Source organism: Triticum aestivum, chromosome 7A (genome assembly GCF_018294505.1).
Source record: "Triticum aestivum cultivar Chinese Spring chromosome 7A, IWGSC CS RefSeq v2.1, whole genome shotgun sequence".
NCBI classification, from domain to species: Eukaryota; Viridiplantae; Streptophyta; class Magnoliopsida; order Poales; family Poaceae; genus Triticum; species Triticum aestivum.
In genome coordinates, this window is record NC_057812.1 from 343,054,212 (window position 1) to 343,072,272 (window position 18,061).

Sequence of the window (18,061 nt, forward strand, 5' to 3'; positions counted from 1 at the left end):
AACAAGTTAGACATCCTCTACTTTGTTGCTGCAAGTTTTATGTGGCTGCTACGGGCTGAGCAAGAACCGTTCTTACCTACACATCAAAAACCACAACGCGGTGTAGTGATTGCTTTTTGATCTTCAGAAAGAACCCTGTTCATTGAATCTGATTCAACTAAAGTTAGAGAAACTAACACCCACCAGCCACCTGTGTGTGAAGCGCGTCGGTAGAACCAGTCTCGCGTAAGCATACGCGTAATGTCGGTCTGGGCCGCTTCATCCAACGAAATCGCCGAATCAAGAATCAACTAGTGACGACAAGCAATATGTATATACCCACGCCCACAACTCCTTTGTGTTCTACTCGTGCATATAACATCTACACATAAACCTGGCTCGGATGCCATTATTGGGGAACGCAGTAATTTCAAAAAAAATTCCTACGCACATGCAAGATCATGGTGATGCATAGCAACGAGAGGGGAGAGTGTTGTCTACGTACCCTCGTAGACCGTAAGCAGAAGCGTTATGACAACGCGGTTGATGTAGTCGTACGTCTTCACGATCGACCGATCCTAGTACCGGTCCACGAACTCATGATCGAACAGAGTGTCGAGGGAGAGCTTCGTCAGCACGACGGCGTGATGACGGTGATGATGATGCTACCGGAACAGGGCTTCGCCTAAGCACTGCTACGATATGACCGAGGTGGATTATGGTGGAGGGGGGCACTGCACATGGCTAGAAACAATCAACTTGTGTGTTCTAGGGTGCCCCTGCCCCCGTATATAAAGGAGCAAGGGGGAGGCCGGCCGGCCTTGGGGTGCGCCAAGGAGAGGGAGGAGTCCTCCTCCTAGTAGGAGTAGGACTCCCCCTTTCCTAGTCCAACTAGGAAGAAGGAGGGGGAAGGAAAGAGAGGGAGAGAAGGAGGGAAAGAGGCCCCCCTCCTTGTCCAATTCGGACTCCCGAGGGGGGGGGGTGCGGCCAGCCCTATGGCCCCTCCTCTCTCTCACACACAAGGCCCATGTTGGCCCATTAGTTCCCCTCGGGGTTCCGATAACCCCCCGGCACTCCGATAATTATTCGGTGACCTCCGGAACTCATCTGGTGTCCGAATATAGTCATCCAATATATCATTCTTTATGTCTCGACCATTTCGAGACTCCTCATCATGTACGTGATCACATCTAGGACTCCGAACTACCTTCGGTACATCAAAACACATAAACTCATAATATCGATCGTCACCGAACGTTAAGCGTGCGGACCCTATGGGTTCGAGAACTATGCAGACATGACCGAGACACGTCTCTGGTCAATAACGAATAGCGGAACCTGGATGTTCATATTGGCTCCCACATATTTTATGAAGATCTTTATCGGTCAAACCGCATAACGATATACATTGTTCCCTTTGTCATCGGTATGTTACTTGCCCAAGATTTGATCGTCGGTATCTCAATACCTAGTTCAATCTCGTTACCGGCAAGTCTCTTTACTCGTTCCGTAATGCATCATCCCGTAACTAACTCATTAGTCACATTGCTTGCAAGGCTTATATTGATGTGCATTACCGAGAGGGCCCAGAGATACCTCTCCGACAATCGGAGTGACAAATCCTAATCTCGATCTATGCCAACTCAACAAATACCATCGGAGACACCTGTAGAGCACCTTTATAATCACCCAGTTATGTTGTGATGTTTGGTAGCACACAAAGTGTTCCTCCGGTATTCGGGAGTTGCATGATCTCATAGTCATAGGAACATGTATAAGTTATGGAGAAAGCAATAGCAACAAACTAAACGATCATTGTGCTAAGCTAACGGATGGGTCAAGTCAATCACATCATTCTCTAATGATGTGATCCCGTTAATCAAATGACAACTCATGTTAATCAAATGATGGTTAGGAAACATAACCATCATTGATTCAACGAGCTAGTTAAGTAGAGGCATGCTAGTGACATTCCGTTTGTCTATGTATTCACACATGTACTAAGTTTTCGGTTAATACAATTCTAGCATGAATAATAAACATTTATCATGATATAAGGAAATAATAATAACAACTTTATTATTGCCTCTAGGGCATATTTCCTTCAGAATCCCCCTCCGTCGCCGGAAAAGGCCCCAGATGGGATGTCACGGGTACAGAAGGTTGCGGCGGTGGAAAGTGGTTTCGTGGCTCCCCCTGATGTTTTTAGGGTATAAGAGTATATATAGGCGAAAGAAGTACGTCGGTGGAGCTCCGTGGGGCCCATGAGGGTGGGGGGCGCGCCCTCCTGCCTCATGGAAGCTTCGCAGAGTTCCAGACTTCAACTCCAAGTCTCCTGGTTTGCGTTTGTTCCAAGAAAGATCCCCGTGAAGGTTTCGTTCCGTTCGGATTCCGTTTGATATTCCTTTTTTACGAAACACTAAAATAGGCAAAAAACAGAAACTGTCACTGGGCCTCCGGTTAATAGATTAGTCCCAAAAATAATATAAAAGTGCATATTAAAGCCCATTAAACATCCAAAACAGATAATATAATAGCATGGACCAATAAAAAATTATAGATACGTTGGAGACGTATCAGGAGGTGACACGAGCTGACTCATGCAAGGACGGCATACGCATCCATGAGAGCATGACCAGGCTGTGCACAACGGCGGCACAGGCGGTCCTTGCATCGACGATGGAGATGAGTCGAGCTGACCTATGCAAGTACAACATACGCGTCGTTTACTGTGGCATGGCCGGAACAGCTAGCAGCACCGACGTTCGTCGCGTCGATGTCGAGGTGACTCTGACTGCCGTGTGTGCTACAACGTCAATAGAGGCTGCGTCGCAATAGACATGGATGGCGGCAGCTCCACCACCAAGTCTCAAACAACACCATGGCTTGACGACGTCTCAAACGGGCTTCGTCACGAAGGAGAACCCGCCGCGGACCGCGATCCTGGCCAGAAGGGCCAATCCCGAAGTCTATCTCAGTGTGCCCGACGAGGAACTCTGCCCACGGACGAATCTTCGTCGGCGGCGGTAGGGCTCCAGAGCGCGAGGCCGTGATTTTGCAGCGACAAGGCCCGGTAGCGCGAGGTCGTCGTTCGGCGGAGAGAAGCCGGTAGCGAAGATATACCACGGGTAAAGGAGAATGGGCTAGCAGCGGGAGGTGATTGACCAGCGTGGCGGTGGCGCATCCATTCGAGCGGCCGGCCGAAGGAGAAGGCCAGGGAAGAAAATACATATAGACGAGGAAACACTGATGAAAATACGAGACTTTCTTTTGTGTTTTCTTTGGGTAAATGCTTGTATCCGGTGCGCCGGCCGAACTTTCGGCCGATCGCGCTGCTGTTGTCGCGCACACAGCACAACGGCTGCAGTGCCGCACGCACACCACGTGTTCATGGATCCCACACGCACTATCCAGGCATCCACGTCCTTATCCCAGCAACCGCCCCTCCACAGAAATCTCATCAGCTCGTCCTCTCGCTTACGTCTCGCCTACATCGCCTCTGCCCCTCGCTTGGGCCGCCGCATCCTTGCTCCGGCGAGCCTCACTACCACCTGCCCATGCTGCTCCAGCGAGCGGCCACTATACACCCACCTCGCGCTGTTCCGGGGAGCGGCCACTATCCACCCGCGTCGCGCTGCTCCGGTGAGCGGCCGCTCATCCATCAGCGCGACCATGCGGCAACCAGCGCGACCGCAGCTGGTTGCGCTCCTGTCCATGGCCGCCGCAGCAGGATTTGCTACAACCATGCTTTTTTTGCTGGAACCAGCCCATGTATTTGCTACAACCCACCCATCCAAAATCTGCTACCACATTAGCTTTTGCTGGAACTGGCGAACCATTTTGCTACAACCGTTTTGGTTTTTGTTACTATTGGTGTTTTGTGCATTTGTGCTACATCCATCTCCATGACATCGCTGTTTTTCCAGTCGATTTTTTTGCTACAACCATGTTATGATTTTGTTGGAACTTAACATAAATTTTGCTGGAACCGGCTCATGTTTTTGCTACCACCCACCCCGCCCAAAATCCGCTCCCACCGTATTTTTGCTAGAACCGACTAATGATTTTGCTACAACCATGTTGTTTTTTTGTTACTGCCGGTGTTTGTCGAATTTTTGCTACATCCCATCTCCATGAACATGCGAGACCCGCGACTCTGTCTTTTGATGCAACCTTTTGGTCATTTTTTGTTACCACATGTGTTGATGATTGCTACATTCATCCTCACGAGATGCTACATCCCTATTTTTTCCGGTCGATTTTTTTGCTACAACCATGTTTGATTTTGCTGGAACTGGAGTCAATTTTTGCTACTTCCATTCACGGCGGCGTTGCTTGACGGTGGCGATGAAATTTTTTTGGGAACCGCGGCTGCTCCCCGAAAGCGAGAATGGAGTGGCGGCGAGCTTCGAGGCCGGCATCGAGCTCGTCCATGGCAGGGGAGGGGTGGGGTCAATGGGGGCTCAGTCGTCGGGGGGGGGGTTCTTTCGCGTCTGGCGTGCGGCGGCGCGAGGTGGGAGATGCGGGAAGGACAAAGAAAAAAGGAGACCCACATCTGATGGCTGGGGGTGCGCCGGCGCCCAGCACTGCCCTTATCTTTGGCCTGAAAAAAGACGTAGGGGTGGGAGTTGGTTTGACCGTTGGATGAGGAATAAGCGAAGGGGAGCACGGATAGAAGCACCTGGGCGGGAGCAGGCGAGCCTCGGCCGGCGGACAGCCCCCCTCAAACCATCCCTATTTCCAGCAGCAATGGATCACACCGGGGAGCACCTCGACCCCGCAGCCTCGGCGTCCGCGTCCGCGCCCGCATCCGTCGCCGATGTCAACGCGTGGCTGGCTTCCCTGGCAGCGGAGGGCGGCGGAGTGGGAGGGCGCGGCGGTGGGGCGGTGGTCTCCGAGCTATCGCTGGGGCCCGACCCCACGCCGCGGGGGGTATCCTATCTCCGCGCGCTCGCGGCGGCGTCGCAGGCGCGGTCCCACGCAGCCGGGATCGCTGCTTCGGGGCTGCGCGCGCAGGCCGCGGAGTATCAGGCGGAGGCAGCGCGCTTGCGGGAGGCGCTGGAGCGGGCCGGCCTTGCGCGGGACGCGCTCCCTGCGCCTGCTGCGTCGGCCGCGCGCGCCGTCGCCGCTGTCGCGAACCTCCTGGCCATCCGCGACACCGAGATGAGCAGGTCACTCGTGGTTAGGGTTCCGAGTTTCGTTTATTTTCTCTCATGGATCTAATGAGTTTTAGATCTAGGCCTCTGATGGGAAGAATCATTCATGGCCTCTAACTTTTACCCCGAAATTGGATGAATTCCGACGAATGTGCCATTTCAGTGAGCAGGGTGTTTGCCGGTGTTACCGGTGTAGGTATTTTAGCCAAATAGAAAGACCGGTCCTGTAAGCGCCCTGCTAGTTTGCATTCGAGCTTGCTTTGGTCTAGTCTGTGCATTGCGTCCGTATTCTGCAACGGTATCATCAAAATTGGCCAGGCTTATCTCAGTCTATGAGCATACTCGAATCAAACCTGAGTGAGCTCTGCTTGAAGCTCAAGCTTGAAATACTGTAGCACATCATAGTGGGGAATCCTGAGCATTGGTTGTTGATCCAGTCGGCGAAATTTGCATGGTACTGGGAAATGCACAGCATCAATATCAAAAGATGGAAACAACTTAATACGAAAAAAAGACGATTCAATCAGAAAGCTTCGACTGGTTGAATACTTCTGTTGGAGCTAGGGATATGACTAGCAAGTGCAATGTAGCATCTATTTCACCGGGGAGTTTCTGAGAGACTGGACCTGGGAGAAGCAAGATGCTTTCCTGTCCATAAAGACACAATATTAGCAAGGGGTGTGAGTGCTTTCAGTGCGGGTACACTGCAGTTAGGATTGTAGTGTTTGGGGAAAAAGGATTGTGAGCCTTGTGAAAAATATAAGCTGGGGAAACTAACTAATTAAGATGAGTTTATGCATATGAGCACTTGTCTAGCCACTGTGCTCGGCTCTTTCAAAGGATTGACGTCTGAGTGCATGCTTGGGCTTGTCTTGGTTTGAGATCTTGTCGGCCTTGAGTTTTACCTGGCTTGAGCTGAGCCCAAACTTTTTTGACAACCCCACTGAACTGAGAATATTAATGTTTGCGGGTAGTATAGGGAGTATGCATGTGATTTTCTCAGTGCTTCAATTTTTCTTATAAGTTTGAAATGGTGGCTTTGCAGCTTCGTGGTGGCCAGTGCAGATTTATGGCTGAGGAGAGCAGAGGTGGAGGAGAAGAGGGACAAAGTGCATAAAGAGTCAAAGGCACTTCTTGATTACACAAGGAAGGCCATCACCAAGCTTACTGAGCTCAAGAGGTGATTTGATAGTCGTTCAGTTATTAGTTACTTAAGGAGTACTTACTAATCATCACCAACTAGATCTTTTGTAAAGAATGTAATATAGAATAATCTGTTTACAGGATGCTGGAGAAATTTAAAAATGATGTGGAGAAGCAACAAGTGGAGCAAATGGCAGACTGGCAGACAAAATTGGTCATGATGGACTCGAAAGAGCGGCAATATATCCTCCAAGTCTCAAATTACAAGGTAAGTTGTGTTCTGTGAAGTTGTGTAATCTGTTAACTTTGTGGCTTTAGATACAAATTTGGCCAAGAAAAAGCTGCCCACAATTGTGTCAAGATCTGGCAATAGTTGACTCTTATGACCCATGGGCGATAGGAATATTAAGGCGTGCAAACCGTGGCTGGAAACCAAACAGACCCTTACTTCTTAGTTCTTTGCTATTGACCTGCTTTATGTGGCTCACTCTGAAACAAACTTGTATTGGCAGTTTGCACCGCTAAAGCCAATGGTGTTTTCTAGAAACTATCAATCCTTGGATCCTAGAAGTTTCCCGCAAGTTATCATTTCGTTGTAAAGTGAATTAGGCATGGTTAGTGTATGATTATCAAAATAAATTTGTAGCTTCTGAATCAATTCTGTCACTTTATTTTAAAACTTGAAGAAGCAGAGGTCAGCTACAAAGCATGGATACGGCAGAAGCTGCCGTATTGGCGTCCTAGTACGGGGGGACACGGGGGTACGTCCAGCCTCCAGCCTCGGGATACGGCCTAGTACGGTGTGGACACAGTGGGACTCGGGATCCAGCCTCCAGCAACCGAGCCGCTACCTAGCCCTCCTTCCAACGGCTACCACGCTCGAGCAGGCAACCACGGCGGTCGCTGCAAGGAAGAAGGTCCAGGCAGAAAGGTAGAAGGCAATGCGGCCGCCGACGAGGAAAATGCTCCGGACAACGAGGATGACAGGGATTGCAGCCGCCAGCAAGTAAGAAGATTTGGGCTGATGGGAAGGGATGCCACTGATGAGCAAGAAGGTACAGGCGGCAGAGCTGTGGTCTCATCTCCTCTCTACGGCGGCTGGAGGGAAGAGGAACACGGGATAGGGAACAGCTGGAGGAGCTGACTTGTGTAAATTTGTTTCCTGAAAAGAATGAAACCTTTATGTACCAAGGTACACTACAGGATAAACACTACTGGGAGGATGGCCAGGCTGCGCCGGCTTGGTTGGGAATTGGTTTAGATCATAGATGAGAGAGATGAACCTTGGGGGATAGCTGATTGGTTTCTGAGTGCTTAAGTAGGAAGATACAAGATGTGGCTTAATTTTCATTTTTTTTAAAACTGGCTTTATATAGCCGGTTCGGTACAGATTGTAAACAACAAAGTGTGTCACACTCAACCGCTTTGAAGACCAATGTTCAAGAAAGCGTTTTTAAGCGTCGCTTAAGCACTGAGCAAAAGCTAAACGCTTCGCTTTTGGCCTAGGCGCAACTTTTAGCGTTGAGCGGAAAAAAGCGTGACTTAGCGATTGGTTAAGTGCTAAGCGCTGGCTGAGCGTTCCCTGCGCGTGCTTAAGCGGCAGAAAAGCGAAGAAGGCAGGCCCAAAGGTCAGACAGGAGCTGAAATAGCCCACAGGCGGGAGGGGAAAAGGGGGGGCGGGGGTATAAGGCCTGGCCCAAAAGAGGCCCGTTCGGCTAGGGTTACTGGGTTTACAGGAGGGGAAAGAAGAGAGCATTGTGGCTCCTCTGGCGTTCTTCCTCCTCCTCAGCAGCTACTGGATCTGGACACCGGCATCTCCTCCTCCTCCTCCTGGTCATCCACTACTACCAGTTCAGCTCCTCCTCCTCCTGGCTGCTGCAGCAGCTGCCTGAGCTGCTGCCATTTATCTTATATGCTCATTCTAAGACAATATTATGCATTTTTGCTTGCTGCGTGAACCACTGAACCTCAACATTATATTCTATTTCAGTTTTTCAGTTACTTATGTGCTATGTTACCTGTTTTCTTCTGCATATTATTGAAAACAGCCAAATTCTGGCCAATCCCGGTTAAGCTGCGCTTAAGCGGCCATTGCTCTAAGCTGTGGCCTTCCGCTCCGCTTACGCTTACCGCTTTCTTGAACATTGTTGAAGACTATCCATAGCTACATGACTTGATATCTTTCCTATAACTAATTGATAAGTGTGGATGCCATGGCCGGATAGTTGTAGTCCCAAGGTGCACCCCCCCCCCCCCCCCCCCCCCCCCTAACCTGCACCCCTGACAGAAACCAATCATAAGATTTAAGCCTTCATAGAGGTGGACTATGGTGCTGCTAATGATAACTACTCAATCCCTGACATGAATTGACATGCGTCTTGAATATATATGCTATAGCTTAATATTTTCACGTGAGAATTGTGTGATGGGACCAAATTTTGCTTATACTACATGTCTGTCTGTTCTCTAGAGAGGGAGATATCTATATAATGTGCATTCATAGCAAAACAGTAAAAATGTTGAATGCTGATGAACTAAGTCATCCAGCTTTTATAATATTTTCATCCAACTAATTGGTAGAACTCGGTTTAATCACATTTTTCTTGATAATCGATATGCTCCTGCATCATCAGTTTCCAGTACTGTAATGATTACCTAGTGATGAACTAAGTAATATCGTCATGAATTGAAAGGCCAGCAATCATGGTCTTGTGTTTCTTATTGTACCATGAACATATCTTTGATACTATTTTAGTAGGGATGAAAATGCACCGGAAACTTTCATCTATTTCAGGAAAAATGTGCAAACAGAGCGTGCGGAAGTTTCCGTTTATTTTTTTGTCTATATAGCCAACTCCAGACCAACACATTTACACTTTTGGCCCAACTCAACCTTACTACCAAAACCCTAATCCTTTCCCTACTCCCATGACCCTTCTCTGCATCCCATTCTTCTTCAACAGTATTCCGTTTCCGTATCTGCACGTGCGGAAGTTTCAGTTTATTTTTTGTCAATATAGCCAAACTCCAGAACAACACATATATGCTTTTTGGCCCAACTCAACCCTACTACCAAAACCCTAATTCTTTCCCTACTCCCATTCTTCTGGAACAGTATACCTTATTATGTTGCCAAAAGTGGAAACTCATGCAAAGTAGTATACCTTATTATATATCCATGATATATATCATAATAATTGTAGTCATCTTAGCAATTGAATTTGTTAGTTCCCTTGTGTTTTTTCTTTCTGGTTCTAGTGGCGTGTATTCATTCACGGTCTTCTTTTCTCTATCAGGCAATGCTCAACAGAGTTGGATACACGCCAGAAATTAATCATTGTGTGTTGATGGAAATGGCGGAGCATAAGAAGGATCTTGAGAGGAAAACTAAACCCATTGCCGACACATTGCGTAGCTACCAGGATTTGCCTCCAGTATGTCTTTTGCCTCGTCTTTTTGTTCTTACTTTTTTACTTTCGATGCAATTCTTTGCTTATTCTTTGTCATCTGTGGCAACTGTAATCAGGATAAAGCTCTCGCTGCGTTAGCTATAGAGGACAAAAAGAGGCAGTATGCAGCTGCAGAGAAATACCTTGAAGATGTGTTGCAATCTGCTTTAACAACACCTGGTCTATGATGTGGGTTTAACTAAATGTAAAGTTCTATTTGGGTGTCTAATGTCTTAGCATGGATTGATAGTGTAATGCATGTTCATGTTTCGGTTCACGTTCATATCTTGCATCTACGTACAAATGGTTATGCAAAATTGTCTTTTAAATATTGATATCAAACTCAATGCTCAGATTATCTCTCGCATTCTGCCATTTCTGTTGGAAGATCAAGATTTGTTTCAATTTGTATACTAGAGCGAAAAAGTGTGCTGCTAGAATTTCCAGAATATTTCTTTGACATGACTTGTCATATTCTTCTTTCACCTTCCATCATCTTATGTTGTAGCTCAGTTTCACAATTTTACCTAGGGGTTAGACCAGTTTCTAAGTGGTGCTTGGATAATTCATCTAAATAGAAGAGAAATTATATTTGTTTGCTTTTATCATTCTCTATATTTAACAGTAAGTTGTTTTGGAACTACTTTTATGTTCTTTTGAGTGTTGCATTCTCTATATACGGATCGCTTCTTAGTATACCTTGTTAGAGCAACTTCTTAGTATAACCTTGTTAGAGCAACCTCAACCGGGCGACCCAAACGGATGCGTGCTTTCTTCGCCTTTTGTCCATTTGGGTCGCCTGTCCTGTTTTCATTTGGGTCAGCAGTGTGTCCAACGCCCAAACTCATCTTCGCTCGCGCGGCCGGCTCGCCATCGTTTTTCAAACAAAACAAAGTACACACATTTCACATAATTTCACAAGCAAACAAATATATCATAGTTCACAAACTAAATAAACACTCCCTCCGTCCGAGAAAGCTTGTTCCTCAAATGGATGTGTCTAGCATAAGTTAGTGCTAGATATATACTCATTTGAGGCTTGGGACAAGTTTTTTCGGACGGAGGGAGTATATCATAGTTTACAAGCCAAATAAAAATTAAATTGTCTTAAATACATTTAGAAAAAGATACATCTATTAGTTGTCAATGTGAGCCCACACATGCTCAACCAAATCATTTTGTAGCTGAATGTGAGTTTTCCAATCACGCAATTGATAAATAAAATTGGGTGAACTGTGCAAATGTTGCCGCTCCTTCATGCTCAGACACAACATTGTCACCCTGAAACTGAAACACTTGGCCGTAGATACGTTTCGGGTGCTCATCCTCTCCGATCATATTGTGCATGATCACACAAGCAGTCATCACCTCCCACAACTTCTTGATGCTTCAAGTTCTAGGAGGATACTGAACGATGCCCATTAAGATTGCAGAACACCAAAGGCACGCTCCACATCCTTCCTAGCACCCTCTTGCTCTTGTGCAAATCTCTCCTTCTCCCCTACAGGATTTAGAGATTGTCTTCACAATAATAGTCCACTGAGGATTGTTGTTGTCAGCTGCCTTCGGCAAGCCTTGCAAACACCGATGAGCGCTGAAGCACGTTGATATCATTGTGAGATCCGACCATGCCAAAGAAAGGGTGCCAAATCCAGAGATCTTATGAGGCCACGACCTCAAGTATGGCAGTGCAAGCCTTGACATGGCCCCTATACTGCCCTTGCCAAGCAAAAGGGCAGTTCTTTCACTCCGAGTGCATACAGTCTATGCTACCAAGCATCCCCGGGAAGCCCCTGCTGGCATTCATCATCAACAAGCGAGTTGTATCTTCAACATTTGGCTCTCTCAAGTACTCAGGGCCAAACAATGCAATCACGGCCTTGTAGAACTTGTACTTGGAGTCTACGCACGTAGACTCGCTCATACGGACGTACTCATCAATGAGATCACCGGGAACTTCGTTGCAAGCATTCGGATAACTGCAGTGCATTTCTGATAAGAGGAGAAGCCAATCTTTCCAAGGGCATCCTCCTTGCACTCGAAATACTTAGCACCCCCTCCCGGATACGGTTGAAAACATGCATAGCCATACGGAAACGACGCCGGAATTGGTGATGTTTGAAGAGTGGGTTGGGTGTCTCAAAGTAGTCCTTCCAATGAAGGAAATTGCCGTTCTCTCGGTTGTGATTCAATGCCGGAGTGTGCCCCGGAACAACGGCCGCTGCCTACTAAGGTGGTCATGGACGACCAACACAACAACCACCATCTTCTTACCGTCGGATGAGGAATCATGGAGTCGCAGAGGAAATTATGGAAAAATAACTCGTTGGTGGAGTCCATTTGTAGCTTGGGGGCAAACCGTTGAACAACTTGTGGGCATCGTCGAAGAAGCGGGCCGATGAAGAGAAGAGACGCGCGCCTCCCCTGGACCTGGTAGCTGGCCTGGCGGTGTCAGACTAAGGAGCTGGTCGAGGGCGTGGGGGGTGAGTTCGTGCTCGCGGCGACGTCGGGTGGGGGGGGGGGGTAGCTGCGGTGAAGGTATGTTGGTCGGACTGCTAGCAAGGGCATTCGAATCGGGTGGCGGCAGCGATAGGATGGGGCGGGCGGGGGCTTGATGTCGATAGGGGAGGAAGAGAATGCCCTATGTGCCACCACCGGCGAGCCAGGGGGGAGTAGGCGGGTGTCACGCGTGTCCGCCTCGTGTCCGCACCGACGTAAATGAGGCTAAATTTGGGCCAGGAGTGGTTCACCCGGCGGACAAAGCGGACGCGCATCCGTTTGGGTCGGCGTGTTGGGCCGACTTTTATGTCCGTTTTGACGCAAACGGACACGCGCGGATGAAGTGGGTCGGTTCGTTGGAGTTGCTCTTACTGCTGGAGACAGATGGCATCATAAAAGCAGTGAGGACAAAATCATTAGAACTTTACTTTACATGAAAAATGCAAAACTATTATTGTTATAATGAGAACCACTAGCCACCAGACTACTGACGATATGCATTCATCGAGGCTAGCCCTTCTGATCCGCTCATCCGCTCCCTAGCCTCACCGGCGGCCACACCGGCCCCGGCGCCCACCCTCTCGGCGCCGGCCGTTCCGGCCCCGCCGTCCAACCCCTGCGCCATGGACTCCCCCTCGTCTGCTGCTGCGACGGCCGGCCGCTCCCGCGCGGACCGCGGGCTCGCGAGCCCCTCCTCCGATGGTGAATCCCCTGCGTCGTACCGGCAGGTCCTGTGCCGCCCGCCCCCTCCGATGCCCGCCTCCCTCGTCGCCCAGCCGTCGCGCTCGCTGGTTCGTCCTCCCCCGTGCTCCGAGATCCACCAGGTGGAGGTCGCTGCGGAGGCACCGCCTGGTGGCTGGGTGGTCGTCTCTGGCCGGAAGCGCCCCCGCTCCCCCTCGCGTGCGCCGTCCTCACCGGGGGCATGGCGTGGAGCCCCGCCGTCCTCCGTCCTGGCTCCGGGAGGGCGACTGCCCACGGTGTCTCTCGCCCGGTCACCCGCGCTCCGAATGCCGGAGTGACATCCGGTGTGGCTGGTGCCGCTTCTTCGGCCACAAGGCGAAGGACTGCACCCTGCCTCCCCTCCTCCTCCAACGAGCCTTCCTTCCCGCAGCGTCGCTGGGTTTCCTCCCCCGACCCTAGCCTCGCCTCCCCTGTTCTGTCCGCGTCCGGGAACCCCGTGTCCTCCGGGCCCCCTGCCGCCGACAACAGCGGCCCCTCCGCGCCTGTGCTCTCCAGGCCTGGGCCGGGCTCCCCCTCTGCTAGCTCCAGCGCGCCCTCTTGGCCCGCGTCTGCGCCTTCCGCCGCCTCCTCGGCCGCCAGTGTCCCCCTCTCCGGCCACCCTGCACACCGCCCGGCGGGTGCCGTCTGCTACCTGCCTCGATCTGCCGAGGTGATCGCGGCTGAGCGTGCCCTGGAGCGGGCCCGGGTGGCTGTGGTGGCAGGCAGCCGTTCCGGCGTCTCTAGTGACGAGGTGGCCGCCGCGCTCAAGCGTGAGTTCGACCTCTTCGACCAGGACATCTCGGTGCATCGCCAGGCCCAGGAGTGCTTCCTCCCCCGTTTCGCATCCATGGCGCTCCGTGCCCGCGTCGCCCTTGGCCGCGTCCGCACGCCGCGCTTCTGCCTCGTCTTCCACCCCTGGAGCCGGACGGCAGGCTCTGAGCCGGTCACCGCCCTCTTCCTCGTCTTCCTCGAGCTCTACGGCATTCCTGACCATGCCTGGCATCGCTCTTCGGCGGAGTTCCTGCTCTCTCCGTTCTGCGAGGTGGAGAACCTCACCCCGGAGACCATGACATGTCCGACATGTTAGTCTTCAAGGTCTCGACATGGACTACAAATCCCGACGCCATTCCCCGCTCCTCCGAGCTCCTCCTCCCCGTGCCCAACGCGGTGGACGCCGACGCTGACCCCGACCGTGCTTTCCGGCTCGCACTCGGCCTCGACCGCTTCCCGGTGCGCATTCACGTCGCCGCCTGCGATGACTACCGCCGGCCTTTGCCGCCGCCTCCCCCGCCCTTCGGTGATGACGACATGGGTTTTGGCTCTCCCCCGTTGCCGCCCCGGTGGCCCCAGCACCATCAGTTCCCTCCGGCTACCCCCCAGGCCGGAGCGCGACGCTCTTCCGAGCGGGGCGGCCGCCGCCGGTGCCACGCCGCTGTGCCGCTGCCATCTCGCGGCTGGCTCGGCATCCTGTGGTCTCACCCCTTGGCCCACCCGACCGTCAGCCGGGCCCCCGTGCGTCAGCATTTGGGGGCTTCCTCGGCTTTGGCAAAAGCCGCTTCTGCCTCACCTGTCGCATCTGACCCCTCTGATGGGATTGATTCCCCGTTGACCCTCAACGATCCTGCCGTTGCGTGTGCACCAAGTCTGAATGGCGGCGACGTGTCCTCCCGTCGTCCATGCATTTCAAATGAGGCGCCTGCCGCCCCGACAAGGCCCACTCAGGATCCTGCCTCCCCCTGTCTGCTGCGGATTCCAACAGAGGCCATATCCACCTCGGGGCCAACCCCTCTTTGGCGCTTGTGACCCTGGGCAACGCTGCGCCCCAGGATAAAGCTGCCCCTAGCTCCTCGGATCTGGTCCCCACCTACCCGATCCTGCGCCTTGGCTGGCACTCGTAGTCTGCCGCGGGCCCGGATCCCACGTTCCCGTGCGACCCCTGCTCCTCGCCCGGATTGGTGGATGGCGGGGCCCTGCCCGATCTGCATGTGTCCTCCCCCGCTCCTGGCCCGGTCATTGGCGCTGGCTGCATCGAGCCTTGTGCCCCCATGCACGCTTCTTCCGCGGACGTCCAGACGTCGGAGGGACGTTCATCCCTTGCCGGTTTCATCCAGGCCGTCCAGCTGCGGCCTGCGTCAATCCTGCCTACTCCATGTCGTCGCCGCAAGGAGATCCGCCAAACTTCACCCCTCGCCGAAGCTTTCGGATCGCCCTGGCCGACCGCGGCCTTAACTCTGAGCTCAAGGCCAAGCAGGTGCTGCTCCGGCGGATTGGTCTACTTGCGGAGGGCGCCACCATGACCGATGAGTTGGTATCCAAATACGCCACGCTCTTTGAGAGGCCCCTCGCGGAGGATGATGCATGCTTTCGCTGACTTCTTTGGTTGGATAGTCCCGACGAGCTTTGAGGCTCCTGATAGCGCGCGCTGTGCCTCGCCGTGCATGGTGGAGGTCTAGCCCTCTGTGCCTTGTTTGGTCACCTGCGCCCCCCAACCTTTTATGGATCAAGGGAAACTTATCTTCTGGAATGTTCGTGGCCTCAATAGTGGTGCCAAGCGCTCTGTGGTCCGCTCGGTCATCTTGAGTTCTCTCCCGAGCGTGGTATGTCTACAAGAAACGAAACTCGAGCTCTTCACTCCCGCCTTGGTTTGCGAAACCCTTGGCCCCGACTTCCGCGACTTCTTCTTCCTGCCAGCTCACGGCACGCGTGGCGGAATCCTGCTCGCTTGGCGCGCCTCAGGGGTCGCCATCTCTAACCCGGTTCGAGGCCACCACCACATCACCACGCTCGTCTCCTCCCCTTCGGGCGAGCGGCCTTGGTGGATCACAGGGGTTTATGGTCCCCAGGAGGACGAGGCCAAGATCGCCTTTTTGGGTGATCTGCACGATGAGCGCGCCGCCCGCTCTGGCCTGTGGCTTCTTGGTGGCGATTTCAACATGATCCTCTCCGACGTGACAAGAACAACCATCTGATCAACCGCCGCGTTATGGATAGATTCCGGTGTTTCACCGCGGATGAGGAGCTCCGGGATCTCTACATGAATGGTCGCCGCTATACCTGGTCCAACGAGCGCGATAACCCCACTCTTGTGCGGAATGATCGCGTCCTCTATACCGCCTCCTGGGAAAGTGGCCACCCCTACTGCCCGCTTCCCTGCCTCTCTTCTGCCGCCTCCGACCACTGTCCTCTTCTCTTGGACTGCTCCATGCACGCCCCGGGCGCGCGCCGCTTTCAGTTCGACTGTTTCTGGCCGCAACTAGAGGTCTTCCAGGATGTCGTTTCTCAAGCCTGGCACTCCTCTCCGCCCGATCCTGACCCCTTTCGCTAGATCGTCGCGCGTATGCGAGCCACTGCCCGTCAGCTCCAAAGCTGGATGTAACACCCCGAGACCGATGTGCCAGGTGTCGTTCAGTTATTCGCGGTTGTTGCGTTGTCATTGCTTGCGTGTCATGCATTGCATATCATGTCATCATGCGCATTTCATTTGCATACGTGTTCGTCTCATGCATCCGAGCTTTTTCCCGGTTGTCCGTTTTGCATTCCGGCGCTTCGTTCTCCTCCGGTGGTCATTTCTACCTTTTTTTCTTGTGTGGGGATTAAACATTTCCGGATTGGACCGAGACTTGCCAAGCGGCCTTGGTTTACTACCGGTAGACCGCCTGTCAAGTTTCGTACCATTTGGACTTCGTTTGATACTCCAACGGTTAACCGAGGGATCGAAAAGGCCTCGTGTGTGTTGCAGCCCAACACCCTTCCATTTTGGCCCCAAAACCCACCTAACTCCGCTCCATCATCTCGGTCGTTCGATCACGATCGCGTGGCCGAAAACCGCACCTCATTTGGACTCTCCTAGCTCCCTCTACCTATAAATATGTGATCCCCTCCGAATTTTCGCGCAGTCCAAACCCTAACCTTCGTCCACCTCGCGCCGCCGGACAATTTCGTCCGCGCCGGACATGTCCGCCGACCTCAGCCACCTCACTCCGACCAACCGGAGAGCGCCACCTCACCGCCGCCAGCGCCCTCACCCACTCAGCACGCGACACGTCAGTGCCGCCACCCTCTCTCTCCTCTCCCTCCACCGTGCGGGCCCTGCAGGCCCATCGCAGGCCCGCGCTGGCCCGAGCCGCCGTCGTCCAAAACTTGCGCGAGCCCGATCCAGGGCCTCGTCGCCGTTCCTCTGCGCCACCTCGTCCGGCCCGCCGGAGCAGCTCGCCGGCGACCCCCAACTCGCCGCAGTAGGGACCCGACGCCATGGAGTTCGCCGCTGCCGGCCACGTCTTCACCCGAACCCGGCCGGGATCCACCGGATCTGGCCCCGTCGGACCGGGATCCGCCGTCCCCGCTTCCCCGGCGCCGTTCCCTCGCCGGCTCGTCGCCCAGCCTCGCCGGCATCGTCTCCATGGATCTCCGCCTCGCCCTGCCTCCCCGATCCGATCGGGAGACGACGAGCGCCCCCGTTGACTCCTTCGCGGGCCCCGAGTCCGGCCTAGCGAGCCCCTTCGCGGCCTGCCTCTTCCACCGTCCGGGCCGAAGCCCATGGGTGAGGCCACAGCCCCCTCCTTTTTTTTCCTCTCTCTAGTTGGCCCGGGACAGTTTCGGCCCATGTCATGTTTTTTTCAGCGCCTGGGTTTTCCTATTTATCCAGAGATTGCCAGTTTTGCAGATTAGTCCCCCTAGTTCATACATTTAATAACTCACTAACCGTGCTTCGAATTAAAATGTTTTATATATGAAACTTGCTCAGAATTTTGTGTAGATTAATAATATCCAACTTTCATCTATGTTTGAAATGTTAAAAATGTTGTTTGCATTAATTTGCTCCTATGCCATGTTAAAATGATTTAATTCATAACTAAATAACCGTAGCTCGGATTTAAATAAACTTTATATGTAAATGGGGTAGAAAAATGCCTAGTTTAACATGGTGGCTTCATTTTTTGCATGCTTAACAACTCTAAAATAATGTTTAGGGCAGAACAGGACCTAACCTAATATATGTTCATGAGGAGTTTCCGGAATTGTTGTTCGTTGCTTCCGGCCTCATTTAACCTTGACTAGATAGGTAATTTTACTTTGCTTCACTCTCTTGCCATGTTTAACAACATTTAATATTGT

At 52.3% G+C, this 18,061-nt stretch overlaps 1 protein-coding gene across 1 annotated transcript; it reads left to right on the forward strand.

Annotated features, from left to right (window-relative positions):
* Nucleotides 1–4,636: 4,636 nt before the first annotated feature.
* Nucleotides 4,637–10,085, forward strand: LOC123154510 (AUGMIN subunit 1). The gene is made up of 5 exons (XM_044573221.1): nt 4,637–5,150; nt 6,181–6,315; nt 6,420–6,546; nt 9,575–9,712; nt 9,805–10,085. The coding sequence occupies exons 1-5, from the start codon at nt 4,729–4,731 to the stop codon at nt 9,913–9,915; spliced, it is 933 nt and encodes a 310-aa protein (XP_044429156.1). The 5' UTR covers nt 4,637–4,728; the 3' UTR covers nt 9,916–10,085.
* Nucleotides 10,086–18,061: the final 7,976 nt, after the last annotated feature.